At 31.8% G+C, this 27,178-nt stretch overlaps 4 protein-coding genes across 4 annotated transcripts; 2 read left to right on the top strand and 2 right to left on the bottom strand.

Annotated features, from left to right (window-relative positions):
* Positions 1-2,227: 2,227 nt before the first annotated feature.
* LOC137930899 (rab-like protein 3) lies at positions 2,228-6,391 on the bottom strand. Its single transcript, XM_068774251.1, has 6 exons — positions 6,286-6,391; positions 4,740-4,949; positions 4,169-4,314; positions 3,657-3,793; positions 2,723-2,777; positions 2,228-2,573 (listed from the first exon to the last, which is right to left on the bottom strand). Exons 1-6 carry the CDS (start codon positions 6,329-6,331, stop codon positions 2,430-2,432), a joined length of 738 nt encoding a protein of 245 aa, XP_068630352.1. The 5' UTR covers positions 6,332-6,391; the 3' UTR covers positions 2,228-2,429.
* TfIIEalpha (transcription factor IIEalpha) lies at positions 6,163-17,775 on the top strand. The gene is made up of 9 exons (XM_068774250.1): positions 6,163-6,337; positions 11,457-11,585; positions 11,659-11,775; positions 12,027-12,205; positions 12,943-13,169; positions 14,267-14,462; positions 15,450-15,585; positions 16,501-16,608; positions 17,426-17,775. The coding sequence occupies exons 2-9, from the start codon at positions 11,462-11,464 to the stop codon at positions 17,599-17,601; spliced, it is 1,263 nt and encodes a 420-aa protein (XP_068630351.1). The 5' UTR covers positions 6,163-6,337; positions 11,457-11,461; the 3' UTR covers positions 17,602-17,775.
* On the top strand, positions 7,447-10,056 carry Nrk (Neurospecific receptor kinase). Its single transcript, XM_068774279.1, has one exon. It carries the CDS (start codon positions 7,624-7,626, stop codon positions 9,541-9,543), a length of 1,920 nt encoding a protein of 639 aa, XP_068630380.1. The 5' UTR covers positions 7,447-7,623; the 3' UTR covers positions 9,544-10,056.
* Positions 17,642-22,171, bottom strand: LOC137930897 (putative ATPase N2B). The gene is made up of 7 exons (XM_068774249.1): positions 21,602-22,171; positions 21,336-21,530; positions 20,521-20,762; positions 20,179-20,353; positions 19,549-19,698; positions 19,280-19,393; positions 17,642-18,172 (listed from the first exon to the last, which is right to left on the bottom strand). Exons 1-7 carry the CDS (start codon positions 22,001-22,003, stop codon positions 18,047-18,049), a joined length of 1,404 nt encoding a protein of 467 aa, XP_068630350.1. The 5' UTR covers positions 22,004-22,171; the 3' UTR covers positions 17,642-18,046.
* Positions 22,172-27,178: the final 5,007 nt, after the last annotated feature.

The raw sequence follows: 27,178 nt of genomic DNA, 5'->3' as shown, positions 1-27,178 counted from the left end.
GTAACGAGGGTGAAGCCCTCGTCACCTGTCGAGTTAACGTGTTCGACCTCCATGTCGGAGCCGCTGGACTCTGACTCTGAGGTCGTTTTGGACCTCCCGTAGGAGGTGGAGGGCCGGCCCTGTGGGGTCGGACGGGTCTCTGGCCTGTGTGCGGCCTTTGGGTTTTTTTCCGGCACTGCTGTGCCGTCGTCGGTTTCGCTTCCGAGGAAGCGTTTATGCTTCGCTATGAAGCCTTCCCATAGCTTGGGGTGGGATTCCTGGAGGAAGAGGACTAGGTGCCTCCCTAGTTCCTCCATCTTGGTGCTGTTTCGGTGGTCGCGTCAGTTACTCCCCGCCTAGCGGCAGGGAGAGAGAGTCTTTCCTCCCTCGGTAGCCTGCTCACTTGCGCGGCAGCCACCAACGGGAGGTAAGGGCGTTGAATTGGTCTCCCAAGGGAGACGAAATAATTGGTGTACTTACCCCACTGGAACCCAGCGGCGTTTTCCACCTCAGCGTGGCACGTGCACACTCACTCACTCGGGCGCTCTGAGCGCACCGTCGGCTGCGCGCACTTGCACTAGACACGACCGCCCGGCGGGCTGTCGCGTCGAACACTGATTTACACAACTACTCGTCGGTAACTTTGGCGGGCAGCATGGGCTGCCGGGGACTGCACTATGGGAGCGCACGTCCGTCCGCGTCGACTACCTGCGAGCGAGTCTTCTGAATGTTTCTTGTGTGTGTGTAAGTTTGCGAAGCAAGAATTCCTCGGTGCTCGGGAATGGCGCGGGCCTTTCCTGACCATCCTCGCTTAAACGGCTTAGGGTTTTGAGCAAGTCTTATTGTCTGATTTGAACTCTGAAAAACCGACCATGAATCGTGATCCAGTGGATTAAGATCAGGACTAGATGACAGCCAGTCTTCAGCTCAGATGAAGTCTGGAACGTTCGTTTGTATCCAAGATTGGGTAGATCATGATTTATGACCCGGTGCCGGGTATTACTGAAAGGACTATTCTTGATTATTGAAAATGATGTATTAAGAAGCTTAACTACCTGCTCAATGATAGTTGTATCGATGTTTTGATACCTTTTTCAAAATTTGGCTCGGCAGGCAGGTATGGTTCCGCAGCTAACACCTCGCCAAAACTAATTGGGACTGTTGACTAATTGGGAAGCTTTCTTAGAGCTTTCAGCATGAATAAGGTCATTTTATTAGTCAAAATTAACTCGATTGTAAAATAAATTTTATCCATAAACAAAATTCATCATTTTCTGTGACCGTCCTTTGCATACCGCTTATGTAGTTGTTTTTATTTTACCACCCTATTCTTTTCATCAGTTAATTAATTACTAGTGCGTCTCTTATAGGCTGCAAGTCCTAAGGCACCTTCTAAAATACACGACATGTTGTAAGGACTATCTTCATCCCTAGAGATAAAATCTTTTGCTTTCGGACAAGATTTCTTTGAATTCTTTCCGTTACTGCTCTCATCACCTTTTTGTATGAACACTACGTTGACGGCCATATCCTTTTTTATCACAGGTTTACTGTTGTTATTGTTTATAGGCAAAAAAATTGACACCTGTCTCATCTGATGTTAAGCGATGACGAGATATATGATAGAACATGCTTGCCTAGAAAATATGGTCAACAATCATATAAAAATGAGATCGAAAATTGAAAAACAATGTTTTGTTTAATTTTAATTATAACAGTATTTCTGACTGAGACTAATTATATTCGTTCACCGTCAAGCGTTAGGTAGTGAAGTTCGATATATAATCGACTTGCGAATAATGCTAATTATTTATCAGCACAATTTTATTATTTTAATTACCCAGCTAATATTTTTTAAATTTCAAAACATTTAAATATTTTTTGTGTTTGATACATTACGGTCTATTCGAAAACTTATATTAATAACCTTATGAAAAAAGCAGCATTAATATTTAAACGTAAAATTAACATAATTTCCTTATTGTAATTAAATTTACGACGACGGACGTAGCATCGCTTAACTGTACCTCGTTTCCATGTCGTTTTTTTAACGCTGTGGTTTGCACCATCTTATAATTTTTAAGTGAAGAAAGGTACGCCCAGTACTCGGGTGTTAATAACATAAGATATCTTGGACTCAAGAACAAGCTAATAACATAATATCAGCCGTAGAAAGTCCACAGTAGCATATAGGCCTTGCCCATATATTTCCTAGAGGACCGGTTGAAAGAGTGTAAATTAAAAAATATTCGGGGTTTACATTTGTTATAATATTTACAAACCGAATAGAGAAAATAAAAATACTACTTTTTTAAATATTTTCTTTTTTGCACGATTTAATTTTTTTCAGCTGCTGGGATAACAAATGAAAAAAAAAAACAAAAAGTAAAGTCACAAGTTTTGATAATAACCTTTAAATCACATCTTTATTATAAATACATTTTTCAATATTAATCCATATGATAGAAACGTGGACTTAAATATTGCGCCGGTTTGTTAGCAGATAACGGCGTCGAACTGGCCATTATATAAGGCGGTATACGCCTCTTGTCAGAGAACGGGCTTACACGTGAATAGTAACGCCTTTCTATAACCTGTAAAAATATTTATTAAACAAATATAATAATAGTGTTAATTTGATATTTTCATCAACAATACATTTTTAAATTTGTCCGCTAGAGATAAATTTAAACAATGAAATGTATGACATATTAAAAATATAATATTCTTAAAAAATACAAACCTTGTCAAAAAACCTTGTTAATTTAACAGAATTGCTTGTACCAGGGGCAAGAGATCTGGAATAATTATATTGGGTTGTTAATAAACAAAATGATAAATAACATGAAGTGAAATTATTATCAAGATAATTAATGCTTATTTAAATTTATTATATATAAATTATAATATATACATTGAGATACATATATTGAAGTTATTCTAGCGATCTTTAAGGAAGGCATATATCTTGCAATGGGTGTCTATCAACTGTCATGATTGAATGAAAGAATATCTTGAGATTTCATTAAAATTTGTAAAAAAAAATTGACACTCCAATAATAAATATAACAGAAAAAATTCTGATTAAACTTAAGATAACTAGATGGGTAATATAACAATAATAAACAATTATCTGTCTTTTTTATAATATTGAACATTTAAATCAGCCTTGTAAATTGTTATCTGCACTCTTGTTAATAATAGCAACTATACAAGCTGGGGCTCGGCCCTCTATGGCACTTTGGACTCAAAATGCTGGATGTGTATCAAGTGTCAGCCCAAGCTAAGGTCTCACATGGTTCCCAGCAGCCCAGTGACTTTATGGATAATCCACCTAAACTACCTAGCAGCTTGGCGGCCTCCCAACACGGTGGATTGTATAAGGTGCCGAAACTCCCAGAGAATCCTTGTGCTTAGTTACTTTAAAGAGATGTAGGTATGTCAACATTCTGCCTGACATCTCATATCCATTTAACCCATACATTCTAATGAGAAAACAGTATTTGTGAGCCACAAATAAAAACTTTTCTTTAAAATTAATGTTATGTGTAATAAAATAATTAATCAATCCAAACCACTATTTTTCAGTTAGAACAAATAACACCTTTGTCTAAGAATTATCTATGCCAAACAAAAGACCATGTAAACAATAATAATATCCACAATTAATGATTTACCTAGCTTGAAAACAATTGACAAATATCTCGTCAGCCCCACATTGCTCTGCAATACTAGAGGAGAGTCTTCTGTACTGATTTTTCCTTTGTTTTTCTTCAGCTAAGTCAAACTTTGTACCAATGACTAGTATAGGAATCTAAAAAAAATATTAAAACCATTATGACAAATCAATGTTCATAGTTTGAAAAGGCCATATGAAATTACATATTGTTTGAATAGTCCTTGAAGTCTAACCTAAGTTTATAAACACAGTAGCAATTCTGTAAATTACTTATTTCCTCCCAAAAATAAATGTTGGGCGGAAATTTTAATGCACGTATTAAACTTTTAAATTAACACTAGATTATGCAAACCTAATTACCAAACAGACAATTTAAATTAGAATTTTTACCATCAAAAGTAAGTAAGACAATCTGGTATATTATAGAAAAATGTCCTATACAACCCCATAATTGTAGATACCAGTTATAATTTTTATTCATCATTGATAATAAATATAAAATCTTAGTACCTGCGTAGAGCCTAAAAATTGCTCTGGATCCACATCAAACTGTTGAAAATTAGGATTGGAGTTATCTTGATTCAAAATTTCAGTAAGCCATTTCTGCAAATTTACTTGACTTTTCCTATTTGTTAAATCATGCACTAATATTATTCCTGAAATTATTGAAATAATTTAACATCACTTCAGTGGTCGGCTAAAAATGAATAATAACAATCAATAATAATGTAAATACAAATAAATATCAAAATAATAAAACAAAACAAATGTAAATCAAACACTAAATGTTAGAACTGAAGATGAAAATTATAATATAGTACATTATAAATAATCTAAGTAAAAATGTAATACATTAGGTGATGAATAAAAGGAATAAAGATAAATGAATAATGTATTGAGCAAATGTTAAAGAGTGAAAGAAGAGAAAGAGACTGTACAAAAATAAAAAGAGAACTAAAAAAATTATTGCCCCAACAAAACCCTGTTCCCAACAAAATAGGGAGTGAAAGGAGAGAAGACCATAAAAAAGAAAAAAAATAATATTATATTTTGTCAGTTGTATTTTAATAAATGTAGTTACCATGTGTTGGTTGATAGAAGACATTTCTAGTATTCCTATGACCATTGGAACCTCCAACATCCCAAAGTTCCACAAAAAAGGTATTTTGTGCTTGCGTACCTTCTTTGAATCTATGCAATTTCACCTCTACAGAACAACCTACAGTCCATCCCGGTGACACCAAGGGTTTATTGTGAGCTATTAAATATGTTAAAGACGTTTTACCAACCCCTGAAATTAAAATATTATTTATTATGACAATTTGTTGTATTGTATGTAGTATATTTATGTTTACCTCATGCAATGGAGCTACATTACTTTGGTTTTTAATAAAAAGCTATCATGACACAATTAAAATATGATTCCACCATGTATATTTCAAAATAGCTAATTATATATATTTCAAAATAAAAATTTACATAAAAAATATGCAGTTTGTATCATTGGTTTTATTCCATTTACTCCATTAAGTCAATAGCTTATTTAATCCTCTCTTATTACTTATATTAATGTTGACTCGTAAAGAGAAAAAGTAAGAAGTGATTGTCTAACATGATTAGAAAATATTCACTTCTTTCTTTTTACTACAACTTTCTTGTAACAACAAACTAAATCGACGGCAAAATTTTTTTTCGACAAAATAAATACCATACAAAATGTGAAAGAGGAGAATACAACTTGGACACACTTTTTGAATGTTTTAAATTATATTTTCAATATAAGACTTTCTACATGCCTTGCTTATTCTATAAACAAATTTATCTAATTTTTTAAGCATGTATAATATATTTTCATTGTTGTTATTAGTGCCATAAACATAAAAAATAAAATCCTTATTTTCGTTTTATATTGCAGCAATGATTTGAAAAGATATTTATAATGTGCTATTATAAAAAAGAAGGTAGAGACAATAGATTGAAGCACACTAAGCATAGTTCTAGCTGATAGTATATTTTTTTAAACATTTCAATAGCACCATAGAAATAAAAGTACTTAAAATAAATTTTAAAATTTCGACAAAATTACTCGTTATCTTTTAAAAGTTATTCAACTGCAGAGGCATTTTAAATAACATGTTAAAAAAGTTGCAAAATTTATATTAAAAACCAATCTCACTACACTCCTAGTATCAAATAATTCGTGGTTAAATAAAGTTTAAATACCTTATCCATGTTCTTTTTCATGGCTTCCGCCCACATTTTCACTTTATTTCTATAAATTTAAGAAATTGTGCATCCTGTATCCAAAATGCCGATATTTATTTAATTTAGTACCCTTTAAAATTTTCCATTTAAAAATCATAATAATCTTGTACTAATCAATATTTAAAAAAAATCTATGTAAGTTACATATGGCAAAAAATTACAACGATACTCAAGCCAACTTTTAATATTACCGCCAAAATAATATATTGCCATAAAGTTGGAACGTTGCCTAACATGATATGTCATGGGCAATGACAAGTTGGCAAAAGGTTACTCTAATGCGTTGTTTGGTGAAATAGTGTTTAATAAAAAGAAGTTTACAGTTTTCTGCGTAAGATGCAAAAGTAAAGATTGTAACGTACCGGAGTCACCGAGGACAACCACTTTCACTTTTTCAATCGCCGCCATTCACAGGTGATGTTTTATCCTAAATATTTTGATGTTCACCATACTTAATTCATGTTGACTACCAACATTGTAAACGAAATAAAACATTGCCATACACGAGACGAAATAAGATTGGTGTTGGGTAACTTCACTAACCTCGTTGAATTATACTTAATATTGATTGGTAACATAATTGTTTTATAAAATTTTCCTGACTTTTACCTAAGGTAACTGGGATTTTGCAATCAATAATTAAAATTATGATAAAAAAACTTCGTGACTTAAAACTTTTTCCCATAATCATACTCTTTAAAATAATATCAAAATTACTAATTTACGGTTTACTGCAAGAATCGACTTCCTTAATACAAGTTAAAAAATTAATCCGCCTTTTTTAATCTATACACATAAAATTTGTGTGCATGTTTATAATACTAAAATAACCGTTTTTTACAATATGCATAATATATATACGGTACTTATACCAAAATTACTTTTTGTTTGTTTGTTTCGGCTAATCTCTTAAATAGCTGGCCTGATTTTGACCGAATTTATGCTGGCAAATAGCCGATGTAAGGATATAAGGAGCTGATATAACGAGCAACTCAGGCTACTTTTATTTTAGAAAAATTCATAGCCGAAAAAAGGAATTAAATAAAGTGGATAATTTTTTTATTAAATTCCACGCGGACGACGTCGCAGGCACAGCTACTAAAACAAAATGTTCACCACTTTGGTCTTTTAAATATAAAATTTTCTATTTAGCCCACTGTAATAAAAACAGAACGTATTCTATAACATTTTAAGAAGTTTTTATAGTTCATAGCGCGAATTTTGTTTCCGCGAAGTTTCGAACATAAAGGATTACGGATTTTGGTTCAGACTGAACGTTAAATTTATCTCTACTTTAATACTTATGTACATGTGCAAATATTCATTAATTCATAACTCAATTTATATGTATAACTATTTTGTTGTGAAAATACATTTTATTTATAAAGGCAACGTAAAACATTACTAAAAACTATTATAGTAACATTTTTGAAGTGGTTAAAAAAATGTAACTATCTATATTAATGTCAAACAATTTTTAAAGCTATTTCTATTTCCTTTCTAAACTGCGGTTATCTGTGACAGTATTTTCCTCCGTTGCTTATTTTACTGTGCTAGGAAATTTAACTAAAATCAATAATAAATAATGCGTCCGCCATTGTGTAGTGTATATGGTATTTTTAACCTTTTTGTACAAGGTTTAAAGTTAAAATGAAACTATCTAATGATAAGTATCTTGAGGTATTCTTAACGTTATAACAATGACCGTGTATTACAAAGTAATTATTGTGCTTCTCGTTGTAAAATCAGTGTACCTTTACTGTGGTCCATACAATGGACAAATTTGTAAGAATTACACTACCGGGTACGTTTGGTATAATCGTACGGGCGGTCTTGAAAACGAGAAAATCACAACTAGTCTCTGGAAAGAAATGATTTCAACTCTCAAAGAACCGTGTAGAAGCAGAGCAGAAAAATTACTATGTGCTTATGCATTTCCTAAATGCATCGACAAAGACGGAATAGGATTTTATGGTCTTCCTCTTTGTTATGAAGATTGTATGGCTGTAAAAATGCAATTTTGTTACAATAATTGGATTGTCATTGAAGAACAAAAACGCAGAGGAGTGTTTTTTGAATCTAGAGGACATTTTCGTTTGCCTGAATGTGACAAGCTCCCCAGATTATCTGGCAAAGGCACTGAAGTGACTTGCAACAATGCTGGTATAACAGATATGGACTATAGTCAAGTGACAGTGTCTTGTGTCAAAGGAAATGGGCGCTACTATCAAGGATCTATGAATATTACAGAAACTGGTTTAGCTTGTCAAGCTTGGGAATCACAATATCCTCATCAACACACTAGACCTCCGCTAGTATTTCCAGAGGTTCAAAACTCGACCAATTACTGTAGAAATGCAGGTGGAGAAGAGCGCAAACCTTGGTGCTACACAATGGACCCTAATATAAGGTGGCAACATTGTGATATACCCATGTGTGCTAATTCAAGCGAAGAATTTGATAATGTAAATGGACCAAATATAGTTATGGAAAACTATTTTACACCTACTTTTGTCTTACTTTTATCTATTGGAGGTCTGGCATGTATTCTTGGTATAGCTTCTGTAACTCTTCTGTGCCACTATTTTTTGAAAAGTCATTACTCTAAATTTAGCATGTCCAGTCGTAGAAACATGCAAAACATGGAAATCGATTTGGACAAGCTGCCTAGTAATCTTGCCTATCACACCACTGGTGCACAGCTGAATCCAAAGCTGGAAAAGTTGGAATTCCCAAGAAATAATATTATTTATATTAAAGATCTTGGTCAGGGTGCCTTTGGTAGAGTTTTTCAGGCCAAAGCTCCTGGCTTGGTTCCAGAAGAAGAATTTACTCTTGTTGCTGTAAAAATGCTTAAAGATGAAGCTTCTCATGATTTGCAACTGGATTTTGAAAGAGAAGCATGTTTGTTGGCTGACTTTGACCATCCAAACATTGTAAAATTACTTGGTGTTTGTGCAATTGGTCGTCCAATGTGTTTGTTGTTTGAATATATGGGTAAAGGTGATCTAAATGAATACTTAAGGGCATGCAGTACTGCGACTGCTTTTCCTCCTGCTGTGGAGAACAGAGAAGATTTAAGACTACTGACAGCCCCTCTTAATCACTTAGATCTACTGCACATTGCTAGACAAATAGCTTCAGGAATGGTTTATCTTTCTGATAGAAAATTTGTGCATCGTGATTTAGCTACAAGGAATTGCCTTATTAATGATGATATGGTAGTCAAAATTGCAGATTTTGGACTATCTCATAAAATTTACTTGCAAGACTATTATAAGGGGGATGAGCATGATGCTATTCCTGTACGATGGATGCCATTAGAAAGTATTTTATATAATAAGTATACTTTAGAATCTGATGTTTGGGCATATGGAGTATGCCTGTGGGAAATATTTTCATTTGCTTTACAACCTTACTTTGGAATGACTCATGAAGAAGTAGTCAGATTTTTGAAAGACGGAAATGTTCTTGCTTGCCCTGATAATACTCCACGTTGTGTATATGATTTAATGAAGCAATGTTGGAATCACCATCCCAGTGATCGACCTAATTTTAGAATAATATATCAAACACTTGATAATATTCAAATCATCCTGGAGAGAACTCATTCTGAATAAGATGGTGATTTTAAGATTAAATTTCATTTGGTTTCATTAATTTTATTTCGAAACGTAACATTAATCAACAACTTCATTGCCTTAAATGAAAAAATGCACATTTGTATTAATTTTGATTATATACATTTTGCCAAAAATAGTTGTTACAAAAACAGCACAGAAAGAAACATGTACAGCCAACTAGATAATAATGAAGATGCTTTAGAAATATTTTAAAGAGACCATTTTTAAATCCAAAATGAAAGGATTTTTGTTAAACATTTTATTTAAATTTTGATATGATTATTATTAATAAATATTGGAATGTGTTCAACAAATAACAACAAATTTATATTGTTGCCATTTTTTTTTTTCCAAAAACTGCCAATGTATTTGTAGCTGAATAAGATATGGTAATTTATTAATTCATTTGTTATTTCTGCAAGACTGAATTTGGTTAGCGAATATTGTTACTTTATTATTCAACCAATTGTCTTTATTTTTTAATGAAATAAGAGTATTTTGCTATTTTTACTCATTGTTTTATTTCCCCTTCAAATTTGTAATTATTTAGGTTATTAGGGTACTGTTTTAAAGTATTGATGGTAAGTGTATATTACAAGTGATAAAATACAAGTGTTTTAGTATTTCTATACTATTACTAAGGTTATTAAATGTAACAAAAATATTGCCCCAGTAAGAAGCATGATCATGTCAAGTCTTGTAATGTTGTAGTATCAAAGAAACCTTCCAGTATTGATAAACATGTACAAATACAATGCATGATATGAAGTGTTCATTACATAATTTAGAGCTACAATAGTTTTTGATCTTATATGTATAATGTAAAAGAATACTGCTATTTATTTTAATCAATGTTGGTAATGTAGTAAGTGTAAACATAATTAAATACATTAATTTTCAAATCTTTTTAATTAGATTTTCTTATCAGTTCTGAAATGCTTTCGAAATTCTTAGAATGTTAACCACATGTCAGGGAAAGTCTTTTCTTTATTACTGCAGCTTCGTCTAATAGAGAAAGTTTGTACTACATGTTCACTATGCAAAATATTTATCGCGACATCTATAGCTCTATGTCTCATGTAATTTAAAGTAAGTGTACACTAAAAAAAGAGATATTCTTAATCCATAAGTGCAGTTTTTAATAATTTTTGGTTAGAAAGAAGCAGATTTACAAATTTAGATATAAGTCAAATTCAACATAATGACATCTATAAACCAAAACAAAGTTAATAGTTAATTTTCCCTATACTTCAACACAATCCTAATTAATATTGTCCCCCATCATTCAGCATATGGGGAAAGCTGGGGTTTTTTCTGCCACCTCCCCCGGTGATAACATTTCCTGAATGTGATAGTAGATGGTAGCTAGGCAATAGCAACTGACTAAGTTGAGTTTCGGCCCAACCTTGGGCGCCTTTGTTTCATAACGCTAAATGAGTTTTATCTACAGCCTAAGCCTTTGCCCTTGGGCCTAGTCATTCCATGGAATTCGCCTGTCGAAGCGATATGTGAGCTCTCGTTATATACTAGTCTCCCAATCCGGTGAAACTGTAATATATAACGGCCTGAGCGTCAAAGCGTCTTCCGTAGCCTACGAGCATCGCTTCCTTAAAAGAGATCTCAGGCCAGGCGCCATACCACCATGAACCCGCGGATCATGTAAATGCTATTTGGATAGCAGTTTAAGTCCGTTGAAAAAATAAGGTTTTTTTTTAATAGCTTTTTTTATTAATATAAAAACTTTGCCAGTAGATATGTAAGCTTACTAAGTTCTGGGTCTTCTTGGACACTGACCGCATTCAGTTTTCGTAAATTGAGTTACAAATAATTTTAGATTACGTTTAAAGTTATAATCACAACGCCTTGCAAAATGGAATGTGGAATCTAATTTTTTTTTACATAAATTTTAGCAATAATGACAGAAGAGCGACTGGTTACCGAAGTGCCCAGCAGTTTAAAACAACTGGCCCGGCTTGTTGTACGAGGATTCTATACAATTGAAGATGCCTTAATAGTGGATATGCTTGTCAGAAACCCTTGTGAGTAAATTCATCTTTATTTTGTGTTTTAGGAGAAAGTGCAATAAGTACTTAATTATATTTATTGTTACAGGTATGAAAGAAGACGATATTTGTGAGCTTTTAAAGTTTGAGAGGAAAATGTTAAGGGCGCGAATTGCTACTTTAAAAAATGACAAATTTATACAAGTTAGATTGAAAATGGAAACAGGTACAATATTATTATCATATATTCAAACGAACCATTTCGTGAAATTATAAATGTAATGTTAAATATTTTAATTATTTATAATAACATTGTCACATACACTACGATAATTATTTTAAAAGGATAACCTAATCCTATTTAATGCGTTTATAAATGACGTTTATAATAACAGATAATATAACTATGAATTACAGTTTTTTTGGGAAGGAAACATTATGTATTGGTATTTTTATTGTTTTAACTAACATTTTTAGGTCTCGACGGCAAAGCGCAGAAAGTAAACTACTACTTCATAAATTACAAAACGTTCGTAAACGTTGTGAAATACAAATTGGACTTGATGAGAAAGCGGATGGAGACGGAGGAAAGAGACGCTACGAGTCGCGCCAGTTTCAAATGTCCTTCGTGTGGTAAAACGTTTACAGACCTCGAAGTAAGTCAATCCGTTTTTTTTTTAAATTTTAACATATGTTTATTTCTTAGTATATGTACATCAGTATTTCAAAACAATAAAATTAAAGCCCACTTTCTTTAAATTTTTCTTTCTCTATGTTACATACATTAGAGTCCGTGCCTTTATTGTTTCAATTATAGTTTCCTTTTTTTCTCTTGTTTAAAATTTTTGCAAGACACGAGTGTCAGTATTTATAAGTAGTGATCAATGCTCAAGTTACCAAATCCTTATTACTATTAGATATAAAAAGTACACTTTGTGCATTAATTATATGAGTTTGCCAATACTCGGTAAAACAGCTTAAAGAGAATGCGGCAGCGTACTCTGCGCAACATAATACCATACTGCAAACGCCGACTCTTCTGCCAAGCGTAGCGATTAAGATATATCTTGTTATATAATATTTGCATTGGGTATCTATGGGCTGAAACAAACAAACTTAATATAATCAGCTATAACGTCAAAAAACTAGACCGCCGTTTCGACTAAAAATTATAATAAATTATATTAAAAGACTGGTCGCCGCCGTACTAGGCTCATTTAACCTTGACGTATTTTCTTAACACTTTCATCAAGCAGTACTTTACTCATTATTACACTTCCACTTATTCACATATTAGTTTTGAGGACATTGTGAGGACTTGATTGTGTTTTTGGTCTTAAACAAAGAAATATATCGCCATTATATCTTTTTGTCACATTAATTCATATTCCAGGCAGACCAGCTCTACGACATGATGACTCAGGAGTTCCGATGCACGTTCTGTAACCAAGTCGTTGAAGAAGATCAGTCTGCACTTCCTAAAAAGGATTCTAGATTACTTCTGGCGAAATTTAACGAACAATTGGAAACTCTTTACATATTACTGAGAGAAGTTGAGGGTATTAAATTAGCTCCTGAAATATTAGAACCGGAACCAGTGGACATCAATACTATTAGAGGGTATTTAAGAATTTATATTTGGACTCAAACTTTTTTATAAATGTATTGTCTGTCGTCACTAAATGTACAGTACCCGGCGATAAATATTGCAATTGCATTACCTTTAGAAAGAGACAATCGGCTAATTTTGGCTTATCTCTGTCGCACGAAATACAACGACTGACAAAACGTCACATAGGTAGTGTGGGACAGAGATAGATAAGTTGAAGTGGCTGTAGTCACATCACATAGCGCATAGAATCAACGGTCGCTGGGACCGTAAGGTTCTGGAGTGGGAACCATGAACCGGTCAGCGCAACATAGGATAGGTGGACAGATGAGCTTGTAAAGGTTATCATAAGACGCGAGACTCAGGCCGCTTCAAACCGATCCTTTTAGAAATCTGAGAGCCCACCAATGGATGACTTACAGCTAAAATGATGATGATACATTCAACGTACACAAATGTTTTCCGATGAACTGATAATCAACAACACTGACAGCATCCTTCGGTCGAATTACGAGATACTATATCCTACAACAACCTAAGCCAGTAGAAAAATGTAACGGCCCGTCTTCAATCTCCCGAGGATACCCTCGAGTAGTTGTTGTAAAGATATCTAAGTTAAGCACCTACAGACCCACTCGAGTGAAAAAAAATAATATACACATTTTTAATAAGATATTAAGAGGAATATATCTACTAAAAGATTTCCACTTATGTGCTGACTCATCACGATATCTCTGGAACCATAAGGCTTAGGAACTTGAAATTTAGTAAGAATATTCTTTTCGTCGAGTAGATGTCAGCTATTTACCGATTTTATGAAATTATACTCGCACAATTTGTGGGGTCAGTCATTAAAAATGCATATTTTTAAACTTGAAATAAGAAAATAAATAGCTGTATTAAAAAAATATGAAGAATTTATGAAATTACACTGACAAAAGGCGGGGGATAGCTACTATATCAACATCATCATATCAGCCTTTAGACACCTACTGCCACCCCCAAGGATAGTCAATATGATCAGTATTGCGCTGCCCTCAACCAACTAATATATTAGTGAAAAATTATTCGCATTTATGTTGTGTATAATCTAGACATTTGTTGTTAGATTAACAATGAAGCAGCAACCAAAGCCTGGCAGCGAACAATGGTCGGGAGAGGCGACTCGCAACCAAGGGCTTGCTGTGGAGGAGACGCGCGTTGATGTCACCATCGGAGAAACTGATGCCGCTGCGGATGCAAACGCACTGCGCAAGGAACGACCTATCTGGATGGTGGAAAGCACTATCGTTACAAATGACCAGGTACAGATATATTCATTGCTATATCGATATTATACGGGATTTAATTGAAATTTGTTTAAAAAGAAAGGTTTATTGAAATAAAACAGTTGCATTATCATCATCTTATCACCCATTAGACGCCCACTGCAAGTCTCATACAAAAATCGTCTCGATTACCGGTCTTGGGATGTCCTCATCCATTGACATCTCGTGACATTAATTATGACGTCAGTCAGGAAAATAAAAAAATAATTAATATATTCGTTATCGTAAAGAACAAACAATAATAATAGACAGTTGTATAGCACTGATGTTTTACTCATTTTATCCATTTTGGGATAGACTAGCCGACTAGCCCGATTGATGTAATAAAGATCCTGATGCAAGGCAGCAGTGTGAAGGGATAGAAGAGTTGAATAAGCTCATCCGCCTACTGGACAAGGTTATAATATACGCGTTAAAAACACGGTAGATCAACGTCCTACACCCTGTCACCAATTTTTTTAAGGCTTTAATCCCTGTTGAATTGTTACTAATTAGCCGGTATCAACGGGTCAGTTTAAATTGACTTTTTAATTTAAATCGATTTTACATTCATTGCATGCTTTAACGAACTATAGATAGAGACATCGGTGTTCCCCGGAGGACCTTGGTTTTATTGCAAAGTACTAAGGATGACAGTCGAGTAGGTTTTAAGAATAGAACGTATACAGTCCTTAAAGCAGGAAACCCTTTAAAGACCTGAAGATTTCCACTGAAAACAAAAAATATATAAAGATATAATACTTATACCGAAATTACCATCTCTGTAAACATATTCCCTACCGTGCAGTAATCTAAAACTATTTCAGGAAATATGTGTTTATCTAATATCTCTGCAATTTATGAGGTTCTATGGGGATTCGAGACAAATTAAAGCAAATAACTACGACAACTAATATTATTTTTAAAATATATATGAAAAATTTCTTAATATTTATATGAAATATTGTTTTATCATAATACCAGGGCGATAGCGTACATTCATCAGACATGGCACTTGAGAAAGCTGCAAGCAACGCTAGCAATGCGAAAGGTACTGGAAAAGAAAAGAACGATGACATCATGTCTGTCCTGCTCGCACACGAAAAACAAAATACATCAGGTAATGACAACTTTCATATAGAGATTTTGATAAATATTAAATTGTAATAATATTGTGGATTAATAAAATGGGTGTATTTTAACATGGTTCTTTAATCAAGTTATTATTATGATTATCTTGATTATTTTATAATTCATTTTCCAAATTTACAATATTAACTCGACCATAATAAAGCTTTTGTTGAACCGTACTTTTGTAAGCAAGTAAAAGGGGCCGATAATAGTAGTGAACGTCAACAGTTATAAATGAATTAAAAATCCGTTTACATGCGGCAAAAAATTGTGTTGGGTTTTTATATGCAACTGCTTGTTACTGTTTTCGGATTTACTTTTCGAGACATATATTAAACAAAAACAACAAAATCACATTATAATGTTAAGTATAAATCAATCAAAGATGCTATATGTATTTATTGCACCTGCTTATCATATGATATAAAAAAGGAACAATCAAAATAAGCCATCCATATGCAAAAGACAACTTTTGCTACCCCGTCCAACATTCTTTGCTCGTTATTATTATAGTACTACTGAAACAGCAATATCGCGGCTTAAGAAAGCACGGCGTGGTGAGAATTTAGGGTACAAAGCATAAATTCTGTCGCCGCAAGCAGTGACGGTGGACAGGTGTCGGTAGCACTGTAAACAACAATTTTCTGGTAGTAGCTCTGTTCGAGAAACACTGTGTAGTTATATATTATAAAAGTAAAGAAATAAATTAAAAATACATAAAAGATTAATAAGCTTATTCATTCATGTATAAATCCACAAGGAGGACAGTCCTATCACTTTATTTAAACCGCACCAAGACGGGACAGGTCTCGTTTGTCGCTACTAAAGATTTTATAATTTCCTATCATAAAGATTTGTAACTACAATAAAGTTATTGTTCTGATTTCATCTACTTTCTCTTTAGGCAACAATGTGTCTAACGCGCTGAAAGGAATAGAACCAGACAGTTCGGATTCTAGTGATACCGAATCTAAAGATCCATATAAACTTAAAGATGAACTCGCATCTGTTGGTAAGAAAATTTTACTTTATATTAATTTTTAATTTAGTTTAATATAATTTATTTTTTTAAGAAAAACTATAAATGTATTAAAGTAATATACAGTTACATGGTCACACTTGACATTTGTATTTTTTAAGTAATTAAAAGGTGTTTCGTTTTTGAGTTAAATGTTGGCAGCTGACTGGGTTATTTAAAACATCTTTGTTTCTATATTTGTTTTTTATACTATTTATATTGACATTTTGTGTCACGATGCAGTTTTGCCCGTTCGTTTGTTCTATCAGTTTATTATTACGTATTATTTTATTGTTACATAGTTTTGTATAATTATATTTAAATTACCACCATCATTTCCATTTATTTAATCTGGTTATACAGTCCACACACGCGCCAACATTTTTGCATCACTTACTTCATTAAACTATCAATGAAGCAAGTTTTTAAATGTAATGTAATTTTTATTTAATACTGGCAAATAGGCTGACAAAAACTAACGGTATTTGAATGAAGCGCATTGTCTGTTTTAGTAACATTACGACTGTCCATTTATCACTATTTTTTAACTTACCAGATATATTAAAACTTGATCATAATATGATTAATGCAGTTATATTTATCACTAACCAAAGGTTTGTTACAGAACGTCATAAAAAAAAATTGAGTATCATGTCTTAACTTAGCAGTTATTAATGTGTCGTTACTTCTTCACACATGTTGAATTTAAGATAATGAATTGACGAAATTTGCATTTGCAAACAAAAGTTAAAGAAATTGACCGATATGAAGCAATTGTATAATGTATTATACCAAAATAATTTATTTTCAGCTGAAATGGAAAGTGAAGATTCAGATTCAGATGACAACGCCCCAACAGTATTGGTTAACGGTAAAGCGGTTCCTCTGACAAGCGTGGACGATGATGTCATCGCTAAAATGTCACCAACCGAGAAAGAAACATACATTCAGATATATCAAGAATATTATAGCCATATGTATGATTAGGTAATAAGGAAAACATTAATTCAGTTGTGTTTAATAAATATTCAGTGACTTGAACACATTTTATTTTTACCTCACTACAATAACATTTCTATGTGATTTTTATTAAACATCAAAATATCAATATAAGAAAATGGCTATAAAAATTTCAGAAAAACATTAGTACACTATAACATCTACATAACAATACAATAATTCTTTTTAATATAATAAAGATTAATTTATGATTTGATACATTATATACTAATGAAAGTTACTTAATACTGCATCAACAACTTCCTCAACATGTTTGTACTAAAGGTACTCTACTATCACCTAGTGTAAAATTTTACTCTATAAAAAAATAATAGAGTAAGAGAAGTTGTTAATTATAAAATTTAACAATAATAGTAAACTTGTTTTGGCTATGTTATAGAACACAATAGATTAATGTTATTAAGGAACATAATCATTCAAGATGTTTTCCCCATTTATTCCAATACTCTTGAGTTTGCATTTCCATTATTCGCGAAAGGCATCTATCGCAAGCAAACATTTCCTCTTCTCCAGTAAAAATAGCTGCTTTAGCATCATCCTGTCAAAAAATAATATTAACGTTTAGAATTAAGATTCATAAATGATACTTGCTACTGAAAGACATTTTTTGCCCAAATGGAGTAATGTAAAAAAAAGTGTCATTTACAGGATGATTCATTATAGTTGTAAATGCCTAAAATGGTGAATATATAGCATTTGTTTTCAATAATCTGAAATTAAAATATAAAGTGTTAGCTGTGAAATATGTTACATTATTTTTTTTTTGGAATGCAACAGGCCAATAACTTCTGGCAGTACAAAGTTTGCAGAGACAGATTGTAAACAATAATTAATTTTAATAAAGAAAATTTTAAAAATGCTTTCTTTTACTGTATTATCATTATGTTATTTATTATTTCAAAAACCATTGATTTTTTGGATATGGTGTACCAAACATTAATCAACAGAAAATGAACCATACATTCACATCTAAAGCTTATACACTTATAATAAATCAAACTATATTATAAGATCTCATATTTAATGCAATCTTGGTAAGAATTTTGTTCGATTTTAAATGTCGCCTTTAATTTAGTCATCTACCACTACTACCAATCTATGGAAACTGTAAATGCCACTTAGGAAGACTTAAGAAAAAAATTAATGTTATACATAGGAAATTGGGAAATTGTATTAAATCTGCAGCTGTTATTAAAATCCATTTCAAATAGTGTTGAATTAGTTATTTTTAATTTCATCATCATTTTAGCTGTAGGAACTACAATCTTGGCCTTTTCTATAGATTTCCATTAGGTTCAGTTGGAAGTTGACTGCATTCAGTGTCTTTTGCCAATCTTGAGAAAATAGTATTTCCAGCTTGTAGGTGGATGTTCTGCGCTGCTATTGACAGTATATTGTACACTCTACTGCCTTAAGGCTCCAGAAGACATTTGTTCAGCACACTGTGTAGTTGTTGTTTGAACTTGCTAATCTGCCCTATGTTAGTTATGTTTGTCTAATGTATAGGCAATTTACAATAAAAATTCTTTTGTTTTTAATTACTATCCATTGTTAGATAAGCATGTAATAGTAGTAATAGTAGTACTAGACCTAACTTTAACAGTTTATACAAAAATATTTATCCTGGAAAATTAAGTTAACTTACAGAGTCCTTAGTTATTTTCAAATCATCCATTAAAGCTCTGTCAGCATCACCATACTCGTCTTTTTCCTCAAATCTAAATAGTTTGTTTGGCTCACAATCAGCTGCAATGACAACCTTCAAATAAAATAGAATATTTTAGGTGAATCATCTATGAACACACAAAAGATAATAAATTAGACTTACAATGTTGGTGTACTTTGTTTATTGTCATGTGATAAGAAATACCAATTTGTTGTGATTAGTTAGTCATTGTTTTCATTTTTACTTACTCTAACTTTGTTATCATAGAAGGTGTCAATGAGGGTAATAAATCTGCGTAACTGAGATCTATGCTTCATAATAGATAATTGTGGAATATTCCGTATAAAAACTGTATGGAAGATCTTTGATATCACAAGATAGTCACTTGCACCTAGAGGCTGAAAGAAAAACAGTTTAAGCATAGTACAAATCAATAGGGAATAGATTTTTAGAAATTATTTTATATATTATTAATATGGATGTTCAAAAATATTGATTTTAATCTTGTTACTCATTCAATCTCCTAGAGAAATTCCAATCTTAGCTCTCTACATGGATTGTTCAATGACTTTCCAATGAAGCACAACATGAAAGACCATATATTGATGCCTTGAGTCATCAACTTCAAGGTTTTATCAATAACTAATAATAAAAAATTATATAATTATTGTTTGAAATAAGTTTTAATTAAAATGTAATGTCAGCACAACACATCTGAGCAGTAATCGTTTTATTCTTTGCTACCATCCACCTGTTTAATGAAATGAACTGATAGACAGAATTTAATATAAGCCTCAGTGTATATTTATACGCATGTATGAAACAAAAGTGAATATTTTATGCAAAGAAAAGTTATCACATTATTATTTTCAACATACTCTATCACACAACTCCTCAAAAGTAGAATCCAAGACTCTTCCACAAGATTTAGAGAACTTTACATTTCTTCCCATGATATTAATAACGCGAGCTCTTACAGTATCAGTCTCCATGGATATTAAGTATTTAAATAGATTATCAACCGCATTATCATCTTCATTATGTTCGCTGTTACTGAAATAATTGATACATTAAGTATTTACATATTGAAATCAAAATCAAAAAGTTTTATTACTATTATATTGGTGGATGATATAATAATTGATTATTTTAAAAATTGACATAATTCATTATAGTAATAATGCAATGATTGTGAATAACCAGTCACAAAATATACTTACACAAAATATTTACTATATTTATTACTCAAACCTCTAGTTCTATAATCTATACCAGAATCTAGTTGTACTACTGTGCAGTGTTCTTTCAAAATTGGTATAAATGGAAGGAAATTAGATCTTTGTAAGCCATTTTTATATAAGTCATCTGGTTTTCTATTACTGGTCGCTATAACCACACAGCCGTTATCAAACAGTTGTGTGAAGAGTCGTTTTAATATCATAGCATCACCTATATCTGTTACCTGCCACAAATAAATGTTTATTAATATAAAAAATCCATAATTATTTATTTATATATTTAATACTTGTAATTGTACATACACCTCATCATATAGAAAAATGTATTATTGGCAGTCCCATAACTCAAGGCACTATAAGTCACAGTATACCATCAGAAAAACAACAAGTAATACAATGCAATGTATAACATGGATTAAATATATCTATAAAAGCAAACATTTATATATATAACCTCATACATATATTAGTTTAAAAATATACAAAAATATGTAAAATCAAGAACAATAAAGAATTAAATTATTATACAATACATCAAGTGCAAAATAAGTGACCTTAGCTAAGAAAAAAGAATAATATATAAAATAAATCAAGTAACAAAGGAGTTACACATGATACCAGTAAAGTGATACATCAACAGTGCTACCAGGATACTTAAACCAGTATCCTGTATTAACAGAATGTAATAGAACATATTTTAATAATGTTTAGACATATGTGGGCATTACAAAGCTAAAGATTGAGTTTGTTGATAAATATTATATTTATTTACATTACATTAGTGTAGTAATACTCACTTGAAATTCATCAAAACAGATAAGCCAAGACTCCTGTGTAATGTCAGCAGCCACTGGAGGAATAGGATCAAAAGGTTTAGACCCCTCATCTCTGAATGATCGTGCACCTTTGCCTGATTTAATTTTAAGTTCATGAATTCTTGAATGAATATTTAACATAAATGAATTGAAGTGGACCCTGAGTTTCTCTTTTATCTGCAATAATAAACTTTTTTATTACACTAATCATACAGTAGGAATAAGAATGTGTATTAATAATTACTTACTGGCACAGATTCAAAAAATAGGTCCATTAGCATAGTTTTACCACCACCAACACTTCCATAAATGTAAAGTCCTTTTGGAGCCACAATCTTCTCTGGTTCACTTTTTCTAAAAAATCTGAATAAAGCGTTCTGTTGGGTAGGTAACGAAGGTCTATTAAAAGTTATTATTTCTTCATAAATCTTCTGTAGATGCTGCGCAACCTTTTCCTGATGAGTATCTGGGGAGAGAATTTCCTTTGCCACCTTTTCGGTGTACAAATTCCAAGGTCCTTCATTTATTGTGCTATGCTTGAGAACTTGAGACGATAATAACTTGATACACTGTGTACAATATTTCCATTGATGTTTTACGATTGAAGTAACTTGAAAACATGAACGTTGTGCAAACATTCTGTAGTACATAAAATTTGAAATAAAGGAACTAATTATTATGAAACGTTTCTATAAAATTTTATTCTACTACACATTTTATGTCAGCTTTTCATATAGATCCAATGTGACATAGTTTTATATTAAGAAAGTTGATAAATAAATATTTCGTAATCGATTCACGACCAACTACAAAACGACTAGTACTGTCAGTGTCACCAATATCATTGTCAATGTCAAGTTAGATTCTCTTGCCACAGCCATAGATAATCTAACAAGACCAATTTACCTTTTATACTAAAATGTCGATGTTGATGGAACATGTTACAAAAGAGATTAATTTGTTTGTTACAAAACTGTGGGTGGTTTACTGTATCCCTTTTTATCCAGTTACCTCTTATCTATAAAAGTAATATAAATTATTATATTAGAATTGTTTTTTTTATATAATAGTATTAGAATTATTTAAAATAACCACACAAGCTATATATATCAACCTTGAGAAATAAGGTTCAATCACATAACGCTCAGTATATATGGCTAAGGCCTTAAAGTTTGAGAGCCAGGACCACAGACTTGCAAATGCAGCGCAGGACGTCGAGGTGGACAAATCACCTTGTTAAGGTCATCTAAAAACGCTTGATACAAGCAGTGCCCCATCGGTCTCATTAGAAACCTATAGCGGGCGCAGCAGCACGTCCAGTACTACGTCTGAAATGATGATGATGAAGTTTAAATAAGTCTAGCTTCATGTTAGACCTGAGTAAATTGAGGTTAATTCCATATCTTAAAAGAGTAGTAACCATTATCTGATTGCATGTCATTAAAAATATATTATCAAAAAACACAAGGGCAAAAATGCTTGTACCACAGCAAATAACTATCCTACACCATTGATAGATAATTCTTCAAAAACTGGTAAAATCCCCTTACAAAATATACAAAAATATTCGCATAGATTTAGATATTGGAATAATGCAAATTTAATTTTATAATTTAAACATGGAAGTCAGTTTTCCAGGTATGCTTAACAATATACAAGCTTTGAAAAAATTAATACTTGAATAACTTAATTCTGTTCTAGCACTTAAAAGGAAATTAATAAAAAATCGTAAAAATACATTTATAAAAATATCAATATACATTTATTGTATTTTGTGAATTTGTGTAATTTTAGTCAATACTATGTCTCTATCAACTTGTCTTTGTACGCATCGCAGGAAAACTATTTTAAAAACTTTAAACTTTCGTATCCTTCATAAGATTTCGAATTAATTAATATAATATCGACAATATTAAAAAAAAAAACAATTTTGCAAGCTTATGTTTGTAATTAATAATAATATGTATACCCGTAAACAATTTTTGTTACATGTAGGCGCTAAAACCCACTTAAGTACCTTTATACCCACTAAACCTCATACACATCACAGAAAGTAGCATAGACTCTAAAGAAATACGAGAGGCAATTCCTATACCTGATAAACAAGCTCCAAGAGTGAGTGAAGAACAAAATAGATAGAAATGGGCTGAATGGCTTAGGATTGCAATTGGAAACAAATGTTACTGAATTTGATACTGAAACCTAGAAGCTCTTAAACAAAATGCTTAATAGACTTTTAAGTAAAATCCAACAGATTTGAAGTAGCTAAATTAGATTATCTAAGTAATTTTGCGTTTGATTATTTAATATTTGTAGTAATTTTTTTAACATGTATTATATATATATTTATAGAAGAAATATCATTTTTTTTCACATAGGAATAATTAGTTATAGTCCCTGGTAGTAACTGGTTACATAAAAGCCCGACTTAAGCCTCACATAACATGACATACTGTCACATATCTTTCGCATATTAAGATTTAGCTTAAACCGCTTTCACTTCGATGTATGTTTTACAATTTACCAGAAGTGGTGTTTAACTTTAATTGTGACTTAAGTCACATGTCGAGAAAAGTTTTCAAACGATGACCTGTTGTATTACGCTTAAGCACAACTCCTAATAAGCTGTAAAAGCCCTACGGACTAACAGCATCTACATCGATCAAAAATAAGCAAGCCTATTACGATGTTCGGACCTCCTTGTGTTTTTGAAATATAAGTATTGTGATAGCGCGCGTATGCTCAAGCTCTGGCAGACTATGGATAATCTAGTACATATTCTGAGCACTTTGAGAATAGACGAATTAGTAGGACGCGATATCCGCGGAATTCTTCCAAAACCACATCTCGAATGCTTCTACCCTTTGCGTTGTAAGAGACTTCAGCGTCCAAGTTTCACACGAGTACAGAAATATGGAGAAGACAACGGCACGCATTAGCTTCAATTTAGTGTTTCTGTGGATCTTCTGTTTTTTTTTATATGGGCAGTATTGTGAAAAATAATTCCCTACGGACATATTCTCGAAAAATGTCTAGCCAAGAAAAAAGTAAATTGGAAAGGAAAACAAAAATCTAGGCGTACAAGTCAATTTGAAGGAAAAAGATTTGCATCCTTCAAATTTATTTTGTTATAATATTCACAATAATTAGCATAATTAAATATTAAACGAGAAAGTTTAATAAAAAGTATACGTATATCTGGAATGGATTAACATAAAGGAAAAAATCGTTTTCATCTTCTAAGTTGACGAAGACATCGGACACATTCATTCTGCAATCATAAACAAAATATTTTTTGTTGAATTTATCAACCTCTTGTAATTTATATAAATAATGGTATTAATGATTCAGTTTATTTATTTATTAATTAATGTATGTGATAATACACATTAAAGTACAATTCTTTGAAATTAGTCTTAAGGAATAATTATTATCTATGCTTTTCATCTTCTAAATATCATAAATTTCAGCCTGTGAATAGAAACTCTGATATATTAAATCCAATAATCTAGTAGGGACATGTATTAATCTCACATCGCCTCGATTATGGTTCTTGTTGACTTAAGAAACACCTATAAATAGTAAAAATAAAACTCTCTAATATATATTTTTATTTACAAATTTTTGTTTAAAAACGACAAAAAAAGTTTAAACATGTTACATAATACGGCTACTTTGTAAAACCACCAAAAACTGTTGGTATCCAACTGAGCAAACGATAACAAACAATGCACAATGGATACCGCAAAACAATGAACTATCCCTTTTGCATACCTAATCAAGTAAACCTCTTATCTTCTTATTTTTCTACAAATATCGGTATTTTAACATCTAACTACATAGTTACATTTCGTATACAAGATTGTTTTGTTATCTATTTAAATTTTTAAATTTCATTTTCTTTATCTATTACTCCAACAGTATTGTTCTTAAAACGTTTGTTACAACATGGACGTTTTGTGCAAATAAAAATTGTTCATGAATTGACAGTCATAACAGTGAGTGAGTTTATTATTATTCTGGGTCATGGACGTTTGTTAGAGCAGTTATAGATAATGGCAATGGCTTCTTACTGATAGATGTATCCCCCTTTGCAAAAATAATAGCTTGCGATCGATCGCAACTGTGTCAAATTTATATCAATCTCTCCACAATTTACTCATATCAAATTGTATTCTATAATTACATAAATACTATCATTTTAAACAGGTATATTATTTAATTTAATTTTTAAAAGACGTACCAATTTCGATTTTTGGTAAAAGTACCGTACCGAAGTAATCTTTGAAACTACTAACTCTAGCATTGGCCTTTGATAAAAAATACTGCTAATGTCTCTTTATTACTGAGAAATAAACTAATGTCCTATTACTTTTATCGTAGTTACTATTACAATTATAAATTAATATATTTTTATCTCAATTGTTAATGTAAAGATCATTTCACCTGTTATTGCCCTGAATAAGATGATACACTTGAGTTAAAGGCAAATACCTAAGCTGCACGGATTCTCAATCATATATAAATATTATAATAAAACTATAATGTATGGTCTAGGATAAACGAGAGTAAAATGGAATAATATTTATTGCGTATACTTATTAAAGAAACACTTCAATAACGCATTGAACTGATAATCCAAGAGTCAGTTTGACAAATTACTGGCTGTTCTCAACAATAATAAGAATATCTTGAGAAAGCAGGATGCGGTCAAATTGAAATCGACGTCCTGACTGCATTGATGCAGTAAGTACATAATATATTGCAATCAGCAATCACGTATTATTGTCCTCTTTTTCTTTTAGCAAACAGGGGTGTGGCTTAAATATACCTACTCCGAGAATTTGCACAAAAATAAATATACATACATTAATGTTAGTACAAAATGAAAATCAAAATTATTTGAAATCAGTAATTGTAATCCTAACTTTAAGTAAAATAAATCGAAGCACAATAATATTTACACATTTATTAATTTCGTCCAAAACTTTAAAATAAATTAAATATTTCAGTTATGATTTCATTTAAATAATGTTATAACAAAAAATATACGATGAAATAAAAAACAACCCTAAGCAAGAAAGACATCGACCGGCCGCAATGTCTGTGTCCATTTAATTTACAGTTTCTTTTTTTCTGTCTGACTCTCCTGTCTTGTCTCCTGGAAATTCGTCGCGACGCTTTTAAACGGTGCTATTTTCAACAACTTATTGTATGTTTCTCCGGAAAGAAAGTAACAAAGGATTAGTTATTATCATTACAGAGTTTGTAATGTGTGTAAAAGTTCATAACTTATTATAATTCATGAAATTGTTAATACAGTAGTATTATTCCTGAACTCCATGTCTACACGAAATATTAAAAGAATAATGGTCTAAACTTTACCTTTACAATAATTTATTTTTATACATAATTATTATTATCTTATACGTACTATTCATTATTTATTTTTCCTTATTTATGTATAATCATGCTTATAATGTAATTTTAATGTTTGCGTTTTATTATTAATGCATTGTTTTGATTACATACATCACAGGAAGCGCATCTAGCGCCAATGAAAGTGATACCAAATAAAGTGATAGAGAAGTCTTCTCTTCTCTGTGATTTTCATAAATTCTTCAATATGTTGTATGTTTATGATAAGTGTCATGGATCATACTATTGTCGTCAATGTCAAGGTTACCTTCGGCGAACTGACCTACGGAACCTAAATTGATCTTGAACTCGCTCACACACTGGCCTCAATTGTGTCCCGTCTAATGTCCCGGTTAACAACCTCTGGTGCCAAGGTGCCTGTAGTTGTTTGCATAGCTAAAGGAAGT

This window comes from Battus philenor, unplaced genomic scaffold, assembly GCF_028537555.1.
Source record: "Battus philenor isolate CCGP_79_NKW_IND1 unplaced genomic scaffold, ilBatPhil1.0.hap1 SCAF_7, whole genome shotgun sequence".
Taxonomy (NCBI): domain Eukaryota; kingdom Metazoa; phylum Arthropoda; class Insecta; order Lepidoptera; family Papilionidae; genus Battus; species Battus philenor.
Note: the sequence above shows the minus strand (reverse complement) of the source record. Positions and strands in the feature narration are given on the sequence as shown.